Source organism: Akebia trifoliata, chromosome 15, assembly GCF_017979445.1.
Source record: "Akebia trifoliata isolate Shusen 1 chromosome 15, ASM1797944v1, whole genome shotgun sequence".
In the NCBI taxonomy this organism is placed as follows: Eukaryota; Viridiplantae; Streptophyta; class Magnoliopsida; order Ranunculales; family Lardizabalaceae; genus Akebia; species Akebia trifoliata.
Genome location: NC_141389.1, coordinates 22,911,082 through 22,924,022, shown reverse-complemented (window position 1 = coordinate 22,924,022; position 12,941 = coordinate 22,911,082). Strand labels below are relative to the sequence as shown.

Genomic DNA, 12,941 nt, shown 5'->3' with positions numbered 1-12,941 from the left:
CTCAACTCAATCTTCTACAACCTCAAGCAAGTTCAAGTCAACTCAAGGGAAGACATATTTGAAAATCAACTCAAGGACAAGGTGGGTTCAACAAAAGGAACACCCCCCACATCCCCTCTTCTACTCTCCCTTTTCCCACACATTTGCACACACTACCATGGGATAAATCACCAAAGGGCCCCTTCTACATAAGGGTGCCCTTAATGATTGAAGCCAACATTGAAAGTCCCTCACACTTGAGGGCACACATCGAATTTTTCTTCAATTTTATTTTATTTTTATTTTAAGAAAATTGAATCCGAGGTTACCACCTATGGTGGGTGGAGTAGGGTGCCTAACACCTTCCCTACTCCATAAATGGACCCCCTTACCTTTGAATCAAAGGTTGGACCACGTGCATTATCCTACGAGAGTCAACAAAAAAAAATGTCAAAATGACATGTTTTTTTTTAAAATACAAATTCGGGTGACCATTCACACCAATTTTGGAAAATGAATGGTGGCGACTCCAAAACACCCCAAAGTGGAGGGATGTTTCAAAAATGTTGAAAATCCCATGTCCACAGATGCAATGAGAATACATGAATGTGAAAAAAATGTTTATTTGTGAGCTCTTAGGCTAAACAAGAGGCCCTAGGCTTTTACTTCAAAAAAGATTGAATTTTAAAAAATTAAGCCCTTAAACCTTTTGATTGGTAAAATGATCTAAAACACATTATTTTACAGGCCTTTTTGAGGTGGACCTGTGCAAATTGGGGTTTCTACACTTAGAATATATTAATATCATTAAACTCATGTTGATTGTTGATCACCACAAATTTAAGGGAGAATGTCGGAGTATTAGACTTTGAAGTTATGTAATAAAATGTATTGTGATACACTTAATGATGTTGTAGAATTAGATCAAATAATTGGATATTAAGATGAAATGTAATTTCAACTATCAAAAAGGTTAGAATGATTAGGATTCTTCTGTTTTTAATTTAAAAATATTAAGGTTATTGTCAGTAATCATAAAAGATAAATCATATTTGATTTTCTCATACTCCGATATCCTTCTTTCTGAGTCTCCTGATAATCAGTTTTTGATGTTGCCCCTTCCACTAATTATATCCTTAGTGCCCACTTTAAAATGATGTTGAATCTAATACCAATCCGATTAATACACTAAACATCAAAATATGGGTTGTGTGTAAGCTTAAGCTCGTATCTCTTTGGCAATCATAACATCACATCTCTTGAAATTTTTTTTTTTAATTTCTTATAAGATCATACATAGAAAAAGAAAACTATAAAATAAATAAAGGGAAACATGACAAGATAGAAGAAAAAGAAGTTGGAAAGGGTTTGTGAAAGAGGAGAGTGTTTTGCTCATAAAAAAATAAATTCAGGATTTCATAGAATCATGGATGACCAATAGCACAAAACCCAATGAGGATAGTTTTGTAAATTATGGATGCCCTCAATTAGTAAAAGTAGGTGTGCATGATTGGTCAATCTGGGATTCTATGAAATCTTGAATTAACTTTTTATGGAAAAAAAAAAAATCTAACATCACAATCCGAGAGGGGGCCTTTGGAGGGAGAAAGACTAAAAAAACGTATTTAGTCATAGAAAAATTAATTCGGGATTTCACGAATTGTGAATCAACCAATCACATGAATTCACGAGGGCATCCTCAATTTACAAAAACACCTCGTGATTAATCATCCAAAATTATGTGAAATCCTAGACTGCTTTTTTTTTTATATAGAAAAAGAAATATGGAGAGACGGTGAATATGATAATGGATTTTGATAAAGTGCAATAAATACATTTTGAAAATTGGAATTTGAGGACAATTCGGCAAAATAAATTAAAGACAATTTCGATACAAAATCCAATTTTCAAAGTGTATTTATTGCACTTTAACATGTGCCATAAGGGCACACGTTAATAAGAACCTATGATGATAGGGAGATTAGTGGTGCCATAACAAAATTTAGGTGCCACAACAAAAGTTCTCCATTATTAATTATAAAACCAAAAACAAATTATATGTACACCATCTTACCACGTGTAGTACTGCAATCTACATGTTCAGAGTTCAGACTTCAGAGCTTAACGATTAAAACTCCCAAAATTATTCTCTCCAGCCAAATAAGTCAAACTAACTGTCCCCAATCCCCACACACATTCTTTTCACCCTTTTTTACCAAAATACCCCACAACCTCTCTATCTCTCCGAGCACATCATCTGTTGGAAGCTGAAACCTACAACACGGACACGTGTTCCTCTTCTTCAACCAAGGTAACACACACATCCAATGAAACAAATGTTGACACGGCAATTCACACACATCTCTCCCTTCTCTCATCTCCTCTCTACATATCACACACTCCACACTTTTACTAATCCCACACACCTCCACCGAAGGCAACGCCACCACCACTGCAGCTGAAGCCGCCACTTCTCCACCACCACCACCACCACAACCCATAGCCTCAATAAATCTACGACACCTTGTAGCGATGTCGATATAAGAAGACAAAATTTCACCATTTGAGATACCAATACCCGAAATGGTCAACATGTTACTGAAGTAGTAATTGTTGAGAATGACCCGCCACGTGGAAACAGGGGAGGTGTCTAGGGCTTGTGAGTTGTGTTGGCTGATTTCACAGAGGAGCATTAGGAGTAATACTGCGTCGATGTCTCGTAATCTGAAGATGCCTGGGCACGTGCTGTGGGTTTCCCAGACACGTGTGAGTTGTTTCAGTGTTGTTAAGAGATAACGAGCGATTAAGAGGGTTTTTTGGTGGAGAGAGAGGGTTTGGAGGTGGTGAAGCGTGTGATTGAAGCGTGTGGGGGAGTGGAGAAGAGAGAAGAGGCGGTGGTATTGGAGATGGAAATCTGACAACAGAGAGTGTGTCAGATCGTGGAATTGGTGTGGGTTTAAGGTTAAGAGAGCAGTCATGATGGTTTCGCTTGAGTTCTTCTTGTGGTCTTCTTCCATGGGATCGTGTGGGGTGAGAGACTTGGAGAACGTGGGGACTTTAAAAGATGAAAAGTTGAACATAATATTAATGACTAATTTGGATATGAAATTTTGTTATAATGACCAATGTATCCTTTTTTTGTTTGATTTTTTTTTTTAACTACTTTACATATACGATAATGTATGAGTATGACAAATAAAATGACAAAATTACCCTCAAATTTGTGGATAAGTTGGTTTATGGCCACAATCAACCATGTGGTGCAACACCACACACTACAACATTTTTTATTTATAACGACGTTTTATAACAGCGGATAATTTTATCCGTTGCTATATATACATTTATTGCAGCGGATATATTTATCCGCCTCTATAGATATATATTTTTGCAGCGGATAATTGTATCCATCACTGTAGGGACCTGCGCAAAACCAGAAAATTCACACTAATAATTTTCTGTTTATTCAGGCGCATATAGCAGCGGACAAATGAATCCGCCACTAAAAAATCAAATTTTTTTTAATATAAAAAACTCGCTTTAGTATAGGTTCTCCCCTATGAATTTTTTTAAATTGAATATAGCAGCGGATGATATTTTCGGCAGTTGTAGGGTCTAATTTTTGCTTAAAAAAAGTGTTTTTAAATGGAGTATAGCAGCGGATGGTATTGTCTACAGCTGTAGAGTCCAATTTTTCTATTAAAAAATCTCGTTTTAGTGAGTTCTTTCTATCAAATTTTGTTAAATTGAATATAACAGCGGATTATATTTTTCGCAGTAGTAGAGTGAAATTTTTTATTAAAAATCTCATTTTAGTGTGCACGGCCAAAATTTTTAAATTGAGTATAGCAGCGGATTGTATTTTTCACAGCTATAGAAGCCAATTTTTCTATTAAAAAAATCGTTTTAGTGAGTTCTTTTTATCAATTTTTTTTAAAAAATTTAATATAATAGTGGATTATATATTTTTATTTATTAACAATTGACCTATTGCAGCGAATTTTCATATCCGCTGCTATATGTGGTATATTTTATTTGTTAAAAATTGAATTATTGCAGCGGATCTTAATATCCGCCACTATATGTAGTATATTTAATTTTTTTTAAATTGACTTATGGCAGCGGAGATTAATATCCGCTGCTATATGTATTATATTCTATTTGTTAATAAATTGACCTATGGCAACGGATATTTATATCCGCTGCTAAAAATAGTACCTGCAACAACGGAATCGGTTATCTGCCGCTAGATTTAGCGACCGAGGCAACAACGATGGATTTTGGTTCCGTTACTCATTTGCTGCTATAGCCTTTACCGACGGAAAAAATACCTTATAGCGACAAAAAAATCCGCCGTTGTAGATAAAAAATATTGTAGTGACACATTGTAGCCATCATGGTTTTAAATCCAGTTTTGGTTTCGTCTCGTTGGGAACGAAAACGAGTCGAGCTCAATTCCAATTTATGTATAAGAAAAAAAGAAAAAAAAATTAAAGAAGTAAATCTTGGTTTTTCGTTTGTCTCATCTCATTCATGAATGATATCAATATGACTTGGACTAGTTATCTCGATCGTGCTGGAGTGACCTCAATTCACGCTTTATTGATCGTGCACATAGAACTATAGATGTTTTTTACTTGTATCTCAATGAAAAGCATTGATGGTTCTGTTCAAACCTCCACGTCAATAAAGTATGAATTGAGGTCAATCTTGAGGTCACTCCAGCACATGGTTTCAAAACCTGTCCGAGATCGAGACATATTGCCCGAGTCATCTCAATATCAAGCATGGATGAGACAGACGGACCAACAAGTCAAAATTTTTAGGCGAGATATAAAATCTTACGTTCATGTTTCATCTTTTTGAACAAGACGTCTCAAACGTATTGAAAAATCGTCCGAGACAACTCGATATTCAGCATGGAAGAGACAAGACACGAAATCCAATTTTAAAACCATGCTCCAGCATTTTTTTTTTTTTAAATCATGGTTATCATTCAAATTTATCGTGGGCCATTATTTAATTAATGGTTCCATGCAAGTGTCTTCATATCATTTTTGAATATAAGAAAATAACGACATCAAAATTCTACGGCCCAAAGCCATTATCTTTTTGATAAAGATTGATGGTAATTTGACAAGTATTTGACCATATGCATGTGTGGTCAAAAAATTTTGATAATTTTAGAGTATCAAATTATAGATTTGATTACCTAAAATTTGACAGTTTTGAAATCTCGAAAAAGGTTTTTTTTTTCATAATGTAGTGCATGAGATACATTGAATCATTATTAGTGCATCTAATTGCGATGACAGGAGGTGTAAGGAGTCTATTTGGAAGGATTAGTCTTAATTAGCAACCATACTAATGAACATGCTATGTAATGATCATATCAGTCCAAAAGTAATTTTAATCAGATTTCTATTAAATAAACTCGTTACATCACAACTTCTCATCCGTGAAATGTGATGAGATACTCTGAAGATCCTTGTTCCCTAGAGTCATATCGGAATTTCTACTCCTTTGGAAGCTATTAACATATTTGTTCAATCTACTCACAATAATATGGGTGGGGGTTGGTTGTTAGTTTGTGGACATCTTTGCCATTAATCTGTAGAGGATTTGGATTTCTAATTGAATCGTGATAATCTGACTTACCCATGTGGCATACTCAATCGACACCCCTGACGTGTAGGGGCAGATTTAGAGTGGGGGCAAGAATTTTCAAAGTTTATGAATTAGTGAGATATTGCAACAGATTTTAGCGGGGGATAAAAACATCTGCCACTATTACCCTCACAATTTTATTTTTTTTCAATCTTAGTTGCCCTCACAACAATTTTTTTTTCACTTTTGTTCCCATAAAAAAAATTTCTAATCTTGATTGCCCCCCACATGGGCAAAATCTTGGCTCCGCCACTGCTGACTTGACTTCCCATAGATCTGCATTCCTTGGGATACAAAACTGCACTTCCCCATAAAGTGCAATTCTGTATCCCTTAAGTGCAGATCTCCGATTCTTGAATATGTCATGTCAAGGGTGTCGATTGATTATGCCGCGTGAGTAAGTCAGATTATCATGACTCTTCCTAATTTACTCTCAAGAGTAGAGGATCTAAACTCATCATCTTTTTTTACTATACTTCTGTGAGTCAAAAATAAAGATAGATGCTCCACCACTGATGGCTCCGTAATGAGATAACAAGTTGTGGAGCACTTCATCATACATACAAAGAAGTTTTAGGATAAGCATCCAAACATGTTGTAAGAGATGAGCTTCCATCCCTAGGTGGTAAGGAGAGAAGTAGATATCCAATGAGTATGAGAGAAGGATCTAAAGATGGTAAATAATTAATATGTTAATTTATGTAATCTGAGAGACTCGTGAAAATGGTGATAATTACAAAGGTTGAAAATCAAGGAAAGAGATAAAGTTAGGAGAGTTCTCCACATAAATAGTGAAAAAGGTATTTCATTTTAATTTTTAGATGATTTTGTTTAAAAATTATTGTGAATTTATAACTTCAGCACGAGAATTTCTTTGACAAATACCAGATCAGTTTTGTGGTGTCAAGAGTTCGAGGGTTGGCATTGCTATGTTGGATTGATCGAAAAATCTTCCACAATATCCATTCATCTCATTTTTAATTTGTCAAAACACATCCTAATTTATTTATTAAGATTCTATTGGCACATCAAATATTACTTAAAACACACCGATTCTTTTGTAATTAATCACGTATAGATTGGAATGTTATAAAGTAAAAAAGTTCGTGTGTTAAAGAAGTTCCCTTGAATATATAGTGTATAGTTAAGGTTAAAGGTACACAAAAGAAGAATTGCTTGCTTTTGAGTTTGATCATACAAGTAAAACTCCATGGGCTGTAACTGGGTTAGGTTCCTCTTTAATGGATAAAATTAAGGGACATATCTGGCATTAAGTGAGTAGTCAGTGTAGTTGAGGTCATCGAGCTCTATTATTAGAGTAGATGTGAGTTTGGTTGATAGTAAGGAGGATTGTGGAGCAGAATGGGCTAGTGGCGGTGTGGTTTTGTCCACAAGTTCGTGTCCAGTTATAGCACGTTGGCATTTCCAATGTCGTTTTCTTTGTTGGATTTTTTTCCTTTCTTTCCATTTTTTTGTTTTTATCATGTTTGGAATTTCATTCATTTCTTCTTTTTATCAAGTGATGCGATGGACATTATTTAGTTGGCCTCACATATTGATTTTATCACAACCAATCATGGTTTTCAATCTTTATTTTTTCGTCTCGTTCGTTCACAAATGATATGGAAATGACTTGACGCATTATTATAGGAGTTAATTTTTAAGATTTTTGAACCAGAAAGACAAAGAAAGTTGAAGATCTTTACCATGACATACAAGACTACGATGATTTGAACAAGTGAATTCTACGTCACATTGATAAAATATCAAACGAGTTATGACAACTCAACCTAATGAACCAAGTTTGATTTTTCCTTTTTTGACACAAAATAATTTGGTCTAGTCAATTGGATAGAAGAATGCTTGAGAGAAAAATAAAAACGCACCTTAAGCGTGCATTCAGAGGTATTAGTCTTATGCCTAGTAAATGGTTAGAAAGGGTAAAACAACGAGAACAAGATAAGGAAGAGGATCATCATTATTGTCACATTCCGAGATAGGAAATAGGAGTGAAAAGTGATAATGGGATGGTAAAGGCCACGGGCGGAGCTAGTAAGGAGACATTGAGGGTAATTGCCTCCACTCAACATTTTTAGGTATTTTTGATATCCTTGAATTTATGCTTAAATTCGAGATACCCTTGCAATTTGAACCACTGATATTCCCCGTTTGACCTGTTGCCCTCACTTCCTCATCTCCCTCCCCCTCTAATTAATTATAAGTTTTCCCTCACTAAAAGAAAATCTTGGCTCTGCCCCTAGTAAAGGCAACATTGAATGTGTATGTAATTGATGACAAGATTTTAGAAAGGGTAAATTATCATTTTGTGCGCTGAGTATGGGAAAGTGTTTCCATTCCAATTCACTGTTCATTTCAATTTTCAAAACATACTTTTTAGCGAGATCGTCACTTTTAAAATAAATACTAAATAGAAGTGATCTCGCTACATTTTAGTAAGATTGTTACCTTTATAAACCACCAAGAATTTAATTTTTCGAATAAATATTAACGATCTCGCCACTTTTTATCTGCAAGATTATCAAGTTAAAATACATGCAATCTCGTTATGCATATTTCCGAAATTAAAATGAATAGTATATTAGAATGGGAATTTAAATAAAAGTTGTGCATGTTTTCGAAATTTTCTCTTTCAAAAAGCAATAATCATAACCACCACGTAGTCATGGAAGTGATAGATAGTATTGCACTATTAAGAAAGATAAGGATAGTTATCGATAAAAAAAAAGAGATAAGGATAGTTATTAAAAATAAGAAAAGTCGTGATAATTTGACGCTCTTTTTTTGTACGCACCCTTCACAAAACTGTACAGAATCATAAATATATGTCCTTGTGTATCCCAAAACAATGGACTACAGTTTTGTGAAGGGAGCATGCAAAAAAGAAACAATAGATTGTCACGATTCAACTAAGAATACATATATAAGAAGCTTATTTTACTTTGTTAGGTTTCTTTTTATTATCTAATTCTACTCAATAATATAATTTTGGCATCAGGATCTCTTTAGTAGGTAACTCACCACACTTCTTCAAAAACATGTCATCCATGAAGGTTGGCGTTGTTGTGCATACCAATGTGTGGGTGATAAGAAATTAGCCTCACAAAAAGAATTTAATTATTTATAATATTAATATCTATAAAAATAAGATTTTGTGAATCAGCATTACCAGCCCCGAGGCAATCGTTCAATGGCAATTTCGGATCCAATAAGCAATGAGAGTCCTCAGGTTGTGAGTTTGATACCTATTATGAGCAGTATTTTCTCGAGGCCACCCATGAGTGTGCACCCTCACTTAACGGTGCATGTGATGTGCGGGCGCTGCTCATGCCCAAGGGAGGGACTCACATGCTTGGGCGGCTTCTCCTAGTCAGCCGTAAGTTTTGACACTCTCGTCATAAAAATAAAAAAGCATTACTAATCCACCCTATAATAGAAAAATTAGTAAGCATTTAGGTATAAATTTAATGCTCCTGATCTTATAAAAAGCAGGCGTGATCATAACAATTTATTTAGGGTGAATTACCATTTCGTGAGTTGAAAATGAGTTATTTACGATTATGCTAATTGATCATTTTAATTACCAAAATGTCAATGATCACGTTTAATTTTTGTTAAAAAAAATTTCAGGATGATAATTAATTCAACGGTTTTAAAGTAATTATTTCTAATTAGTCAGATTAAACCTGTGAAATTGTCACTTTAAAAACCTCCAAATTTATTATTATTCACGTTTTGATAATTAAAATGAACAGTAAGCCGTAATCGTAAATTCGTCAAAAGTTGATCACTTTTTCGTAAATATCCCATTTATTTATTCTTCATTAATTCTTTCCCTTGGGACTTGGGGCGAGATCAGGAAACATTCACGTGGGAGTCTTGTCCACTTATAAAACAGCAAAAATGATATCAAGTGCAACATAGTCTCACACTTACTGCGCTTATAAAGGCCATTTGTCGCTGATTCTTTTACAGAAGTATCTTTCCCTTTGAGCAAATTACAGACCTACCCCTCACGCCGCTTCACGTTTTGGTGAATGTTGGAGATACCTGAGTTCCAATATTCTAAAGATTAGCATAAAATAACCTAAATACCCTCATTTTCAATTTATTGTAGATAAATTTTTTTTTTTGTTTTTCTATAAAATCTACAATCTGCTTCTCGTAAAGAATCGTAGCTTATTCTTGCTACGAAGAGATAAAATCTAAGGTTAAAGACAAGGAGCATGATGGGTGGTCTTTTTTTGGCTAGAGACTGAAGATGAGGATATATATTTATGTTATTTAGGTTAGTTTCTCAGAGAAGACCAATGACAAGGAGTATCTCATCAATTGAAAGACACCCGGGCGGGTCGGGATCCCTTGACTCCTAAGAATGACTCGTGAAAAAAACACATGATCCCAACCCTTTAGACACAAAATTCAATGATTGAGATTTATCCTGCGGATAAATATATTTGAGATTTGTGATATCAAGATAGTTATAAATCTCAACTATTGGATTTTGTATTTAAAGGGTTAGGATCATATGTTTTTTTCATGAGTCATTCTTAGGAGTCAACGGATCTCAACCCTTAAATTACTCTACTCTATATAATACATGATGAGCAAGCCAGCTAGCTTAGTTGGCGAAATCTTTGGGTGATCATATTAAAGACCTGGGTAAATCCCGTTAGCATGGAGTTAATTAAATTCATTAAAAATAAGCTTACCAATCAATATATAATACATGATGTCAATGTAGAAAGAGTGTTGATAATTTGACGGACATTTGATGGATGGACTTGACGCCAATATATAATACATGATGTCAATGTAGAAAGAGTGTTGATAATTTGATGAACATTTGATGAACGGAATTGACGCACGCTGACGTGGAAGCACATAACTTATTAAAAAAATAAAAAAGAGAAAAAGAGAGTTTCTATCTCTTGCACATAGTGAAAAAAAAAAAAAAAAAAACTTATAAATCTGATCACCTTGTGACATTCAAAATCATGATCCCATGAAATGGGGTTGTAGATGACAAAATTATATGAACCTTAAAAAAAAATAGTTATTTTTCATTGTTGAATTTTATTTTTATATGTGGGTGCTCGGTAGTCATCCGTTTTAAACACCATGCATCAAGCTCAAGAGACAATTGTTTTTAATTATTTTGTTTTGAATATGAATATTTTCATGAAATCTACATGTCTGTGTTGTTGGATTGTCAATGTGATAATCAATGTGGGCCCAACGATCCTTTTTAAGATTTGAAATAAAAATAAATAAACATATGGGCTTAGAATGGGTGAGAGAGAGAAACTTTCTCTTTTTTTTGTTTTTTTTTAATAAGTTATATGTTTCTATGTCGTCGTACGTCAAGTCCATCCATCAAAAGTCCGTCATATTATGAGCACTCATGTAGAAAAAGATTCACTAGTTTTAGATCTCCAAGTACCAATTGTACTTTCTTACTTAAAAAATTCCTCCTTACACTCTAATAAAAAATAAATAAATAAAAAAAGGATAAAATGATTGCATTACTGCAACATTATTTTCTTCTTCACTCCATCATCTTCTTGTTTTTTAGATTGATTAAAGTCTATGCAACGTCATCGATTTTCTTTGTTTATCATCACTCAAAAAAAAAAAAAAAAAACTATATTCCTGTATAATCATTTTCTTCTCCTTCTAATGGTTGCACTACATGTGTATGATTGCCACAATTATAGTAAATCAAGAGAACATGAGTAAAGAAGTATGAAGTGGATTGGAGGAGCTCACAAAGACACCTCCCATGATGTGTGCAAATATTAGGGTTAAGATAGGGATTTGAAAAACGAGAAAATTTCTTTTTAGGTTGGGAATGCAAGCAATAACAAGTGATATATATATGCAACTCATGCATAAATTAAGAATTATTTAAATGTGAATCTAGGGTACCATGGTCATCTCATAGGTTGGAATGAAGTGGTTTGAAGATTAAGGGTAGAATCGTCATTTAAAGGGAGGCATGGTACTATTTTTTGGGCAATCAAATAAGGGTTGGAAACTGTAGACTGTCATTAGCTTCAGGTCTAAGTGACCATTTTGCTTCAGATCATGGGGCCTCCTGCCTAATTAAAATCATATAAAAACACGATTTAATCTTAATTGACTGATCAAAACCCCAAAGTGATCAAATATAAAATAAATGGCTTTGATTCGCAGAATTCTGTCATTGCATTCGGCACACAGAATGGTAAAGATACAAATTTTCTTTTTTTTTTTTAAAGAAAAAGTCGATTATACCTTTTAATCTTCCATCGTCGAGATTTTTTTTATTTTTATTTTCCAAATTTAGCCCTTAAAGTATTTTAAGGCTACAGTTATTCTTTAATTTGCATGGCTGAAGTAAATATATTTGCACTAGCGAACCTAGAAATGATTTATATATCTTTGCTTACCCTTACGAACCAAATTCATTTTAAATTTGAACCGAGCAAACGGATGAACCAGATAACATAGGAAATTGATGGACTCATTCATCTAATCAACCTCCATCTAGGGTTTGCTGCACAGGTGACGTAGTTGGGCAGTGATCCAGATTGTTTCAATGGTTGGAACACATCTAAATCAACAAATCCGGTCTTAAAACCATGCATCAGAGACACAAGGATTGAGACATCTACCCTCCCCATTTGTTAAATATATATAGTCATGATGAAAGCACGTGGTTGGGTACGCGGCTGATGTGGTAAGGGTACAAAATCATACATCATTTTCATCAGGATACACACAAAAAATATGTGCGGTTCTGCGTCCTTGCCACATCAGCCGCATACCAAGACCGCTTGCATTCATCATTATTCTATATTGTAGTGTCTTTCCATTTTTTTCTGTCTAAAATTCTATTAGAGTTCTTTTAATTAATGAAATACTTATTTTTCTTAAAATTGTATTAGAGTGAATCATCTAATGGCTTGAACTGTATTGATAGCTCTTGGTGCATCATCCTTGAGAAATTTTTTGCTCACTGAAAAATTGATATGAGATTTCACAGAATTTCGGACGACCAATCACACGAAACCTAATTAATGAGGGTAGTTTTGTAATTTGGGGATGCCTTCTATTGCAATGGCCACAAACAACACAATAGAAAATTTTCTAATGATATCAATCATTCAACCAATGAGATCAAGGGATTTGACAAAGAGGGAGAGGTCTGGAGTCCAAGCCCTCTTTGACGACTCACAAGAATTTACCCCTTCTTACATGGTATGTGTGGCTTGTGGGGTATTGTATGTACCAGG

At 34.3% G+C, this 12,941-nt stretch overlaps 1 protein-coding gene across 1 annotated transcript; it reads right to left on the bottom strand.

The window, feature by feature from the left end:
- Positions 1 to 1,986: 1,986 nt before the first annotated feature.
- On the bottom strand, positions 1,987 to 3,044 carry SGR9 (RING/U-box superfamily protein). Its single transcript, XM_086424723.1, has one exon. The coding sequence runs from the start codon at positions 2,994 to 2,996 to the stop codon at positions 2,145 to 2,147; it is 852 nt and encodes a 283-aa protein (XP_086280849.1). The 5' UTR covers positions 2,997 to 3,044; the 3' UTR covers positions 1,987 to 2,144.
- Between the last annotated feature and the right edge of the window lie 9,897 nt (positions 3,045 to 12,941).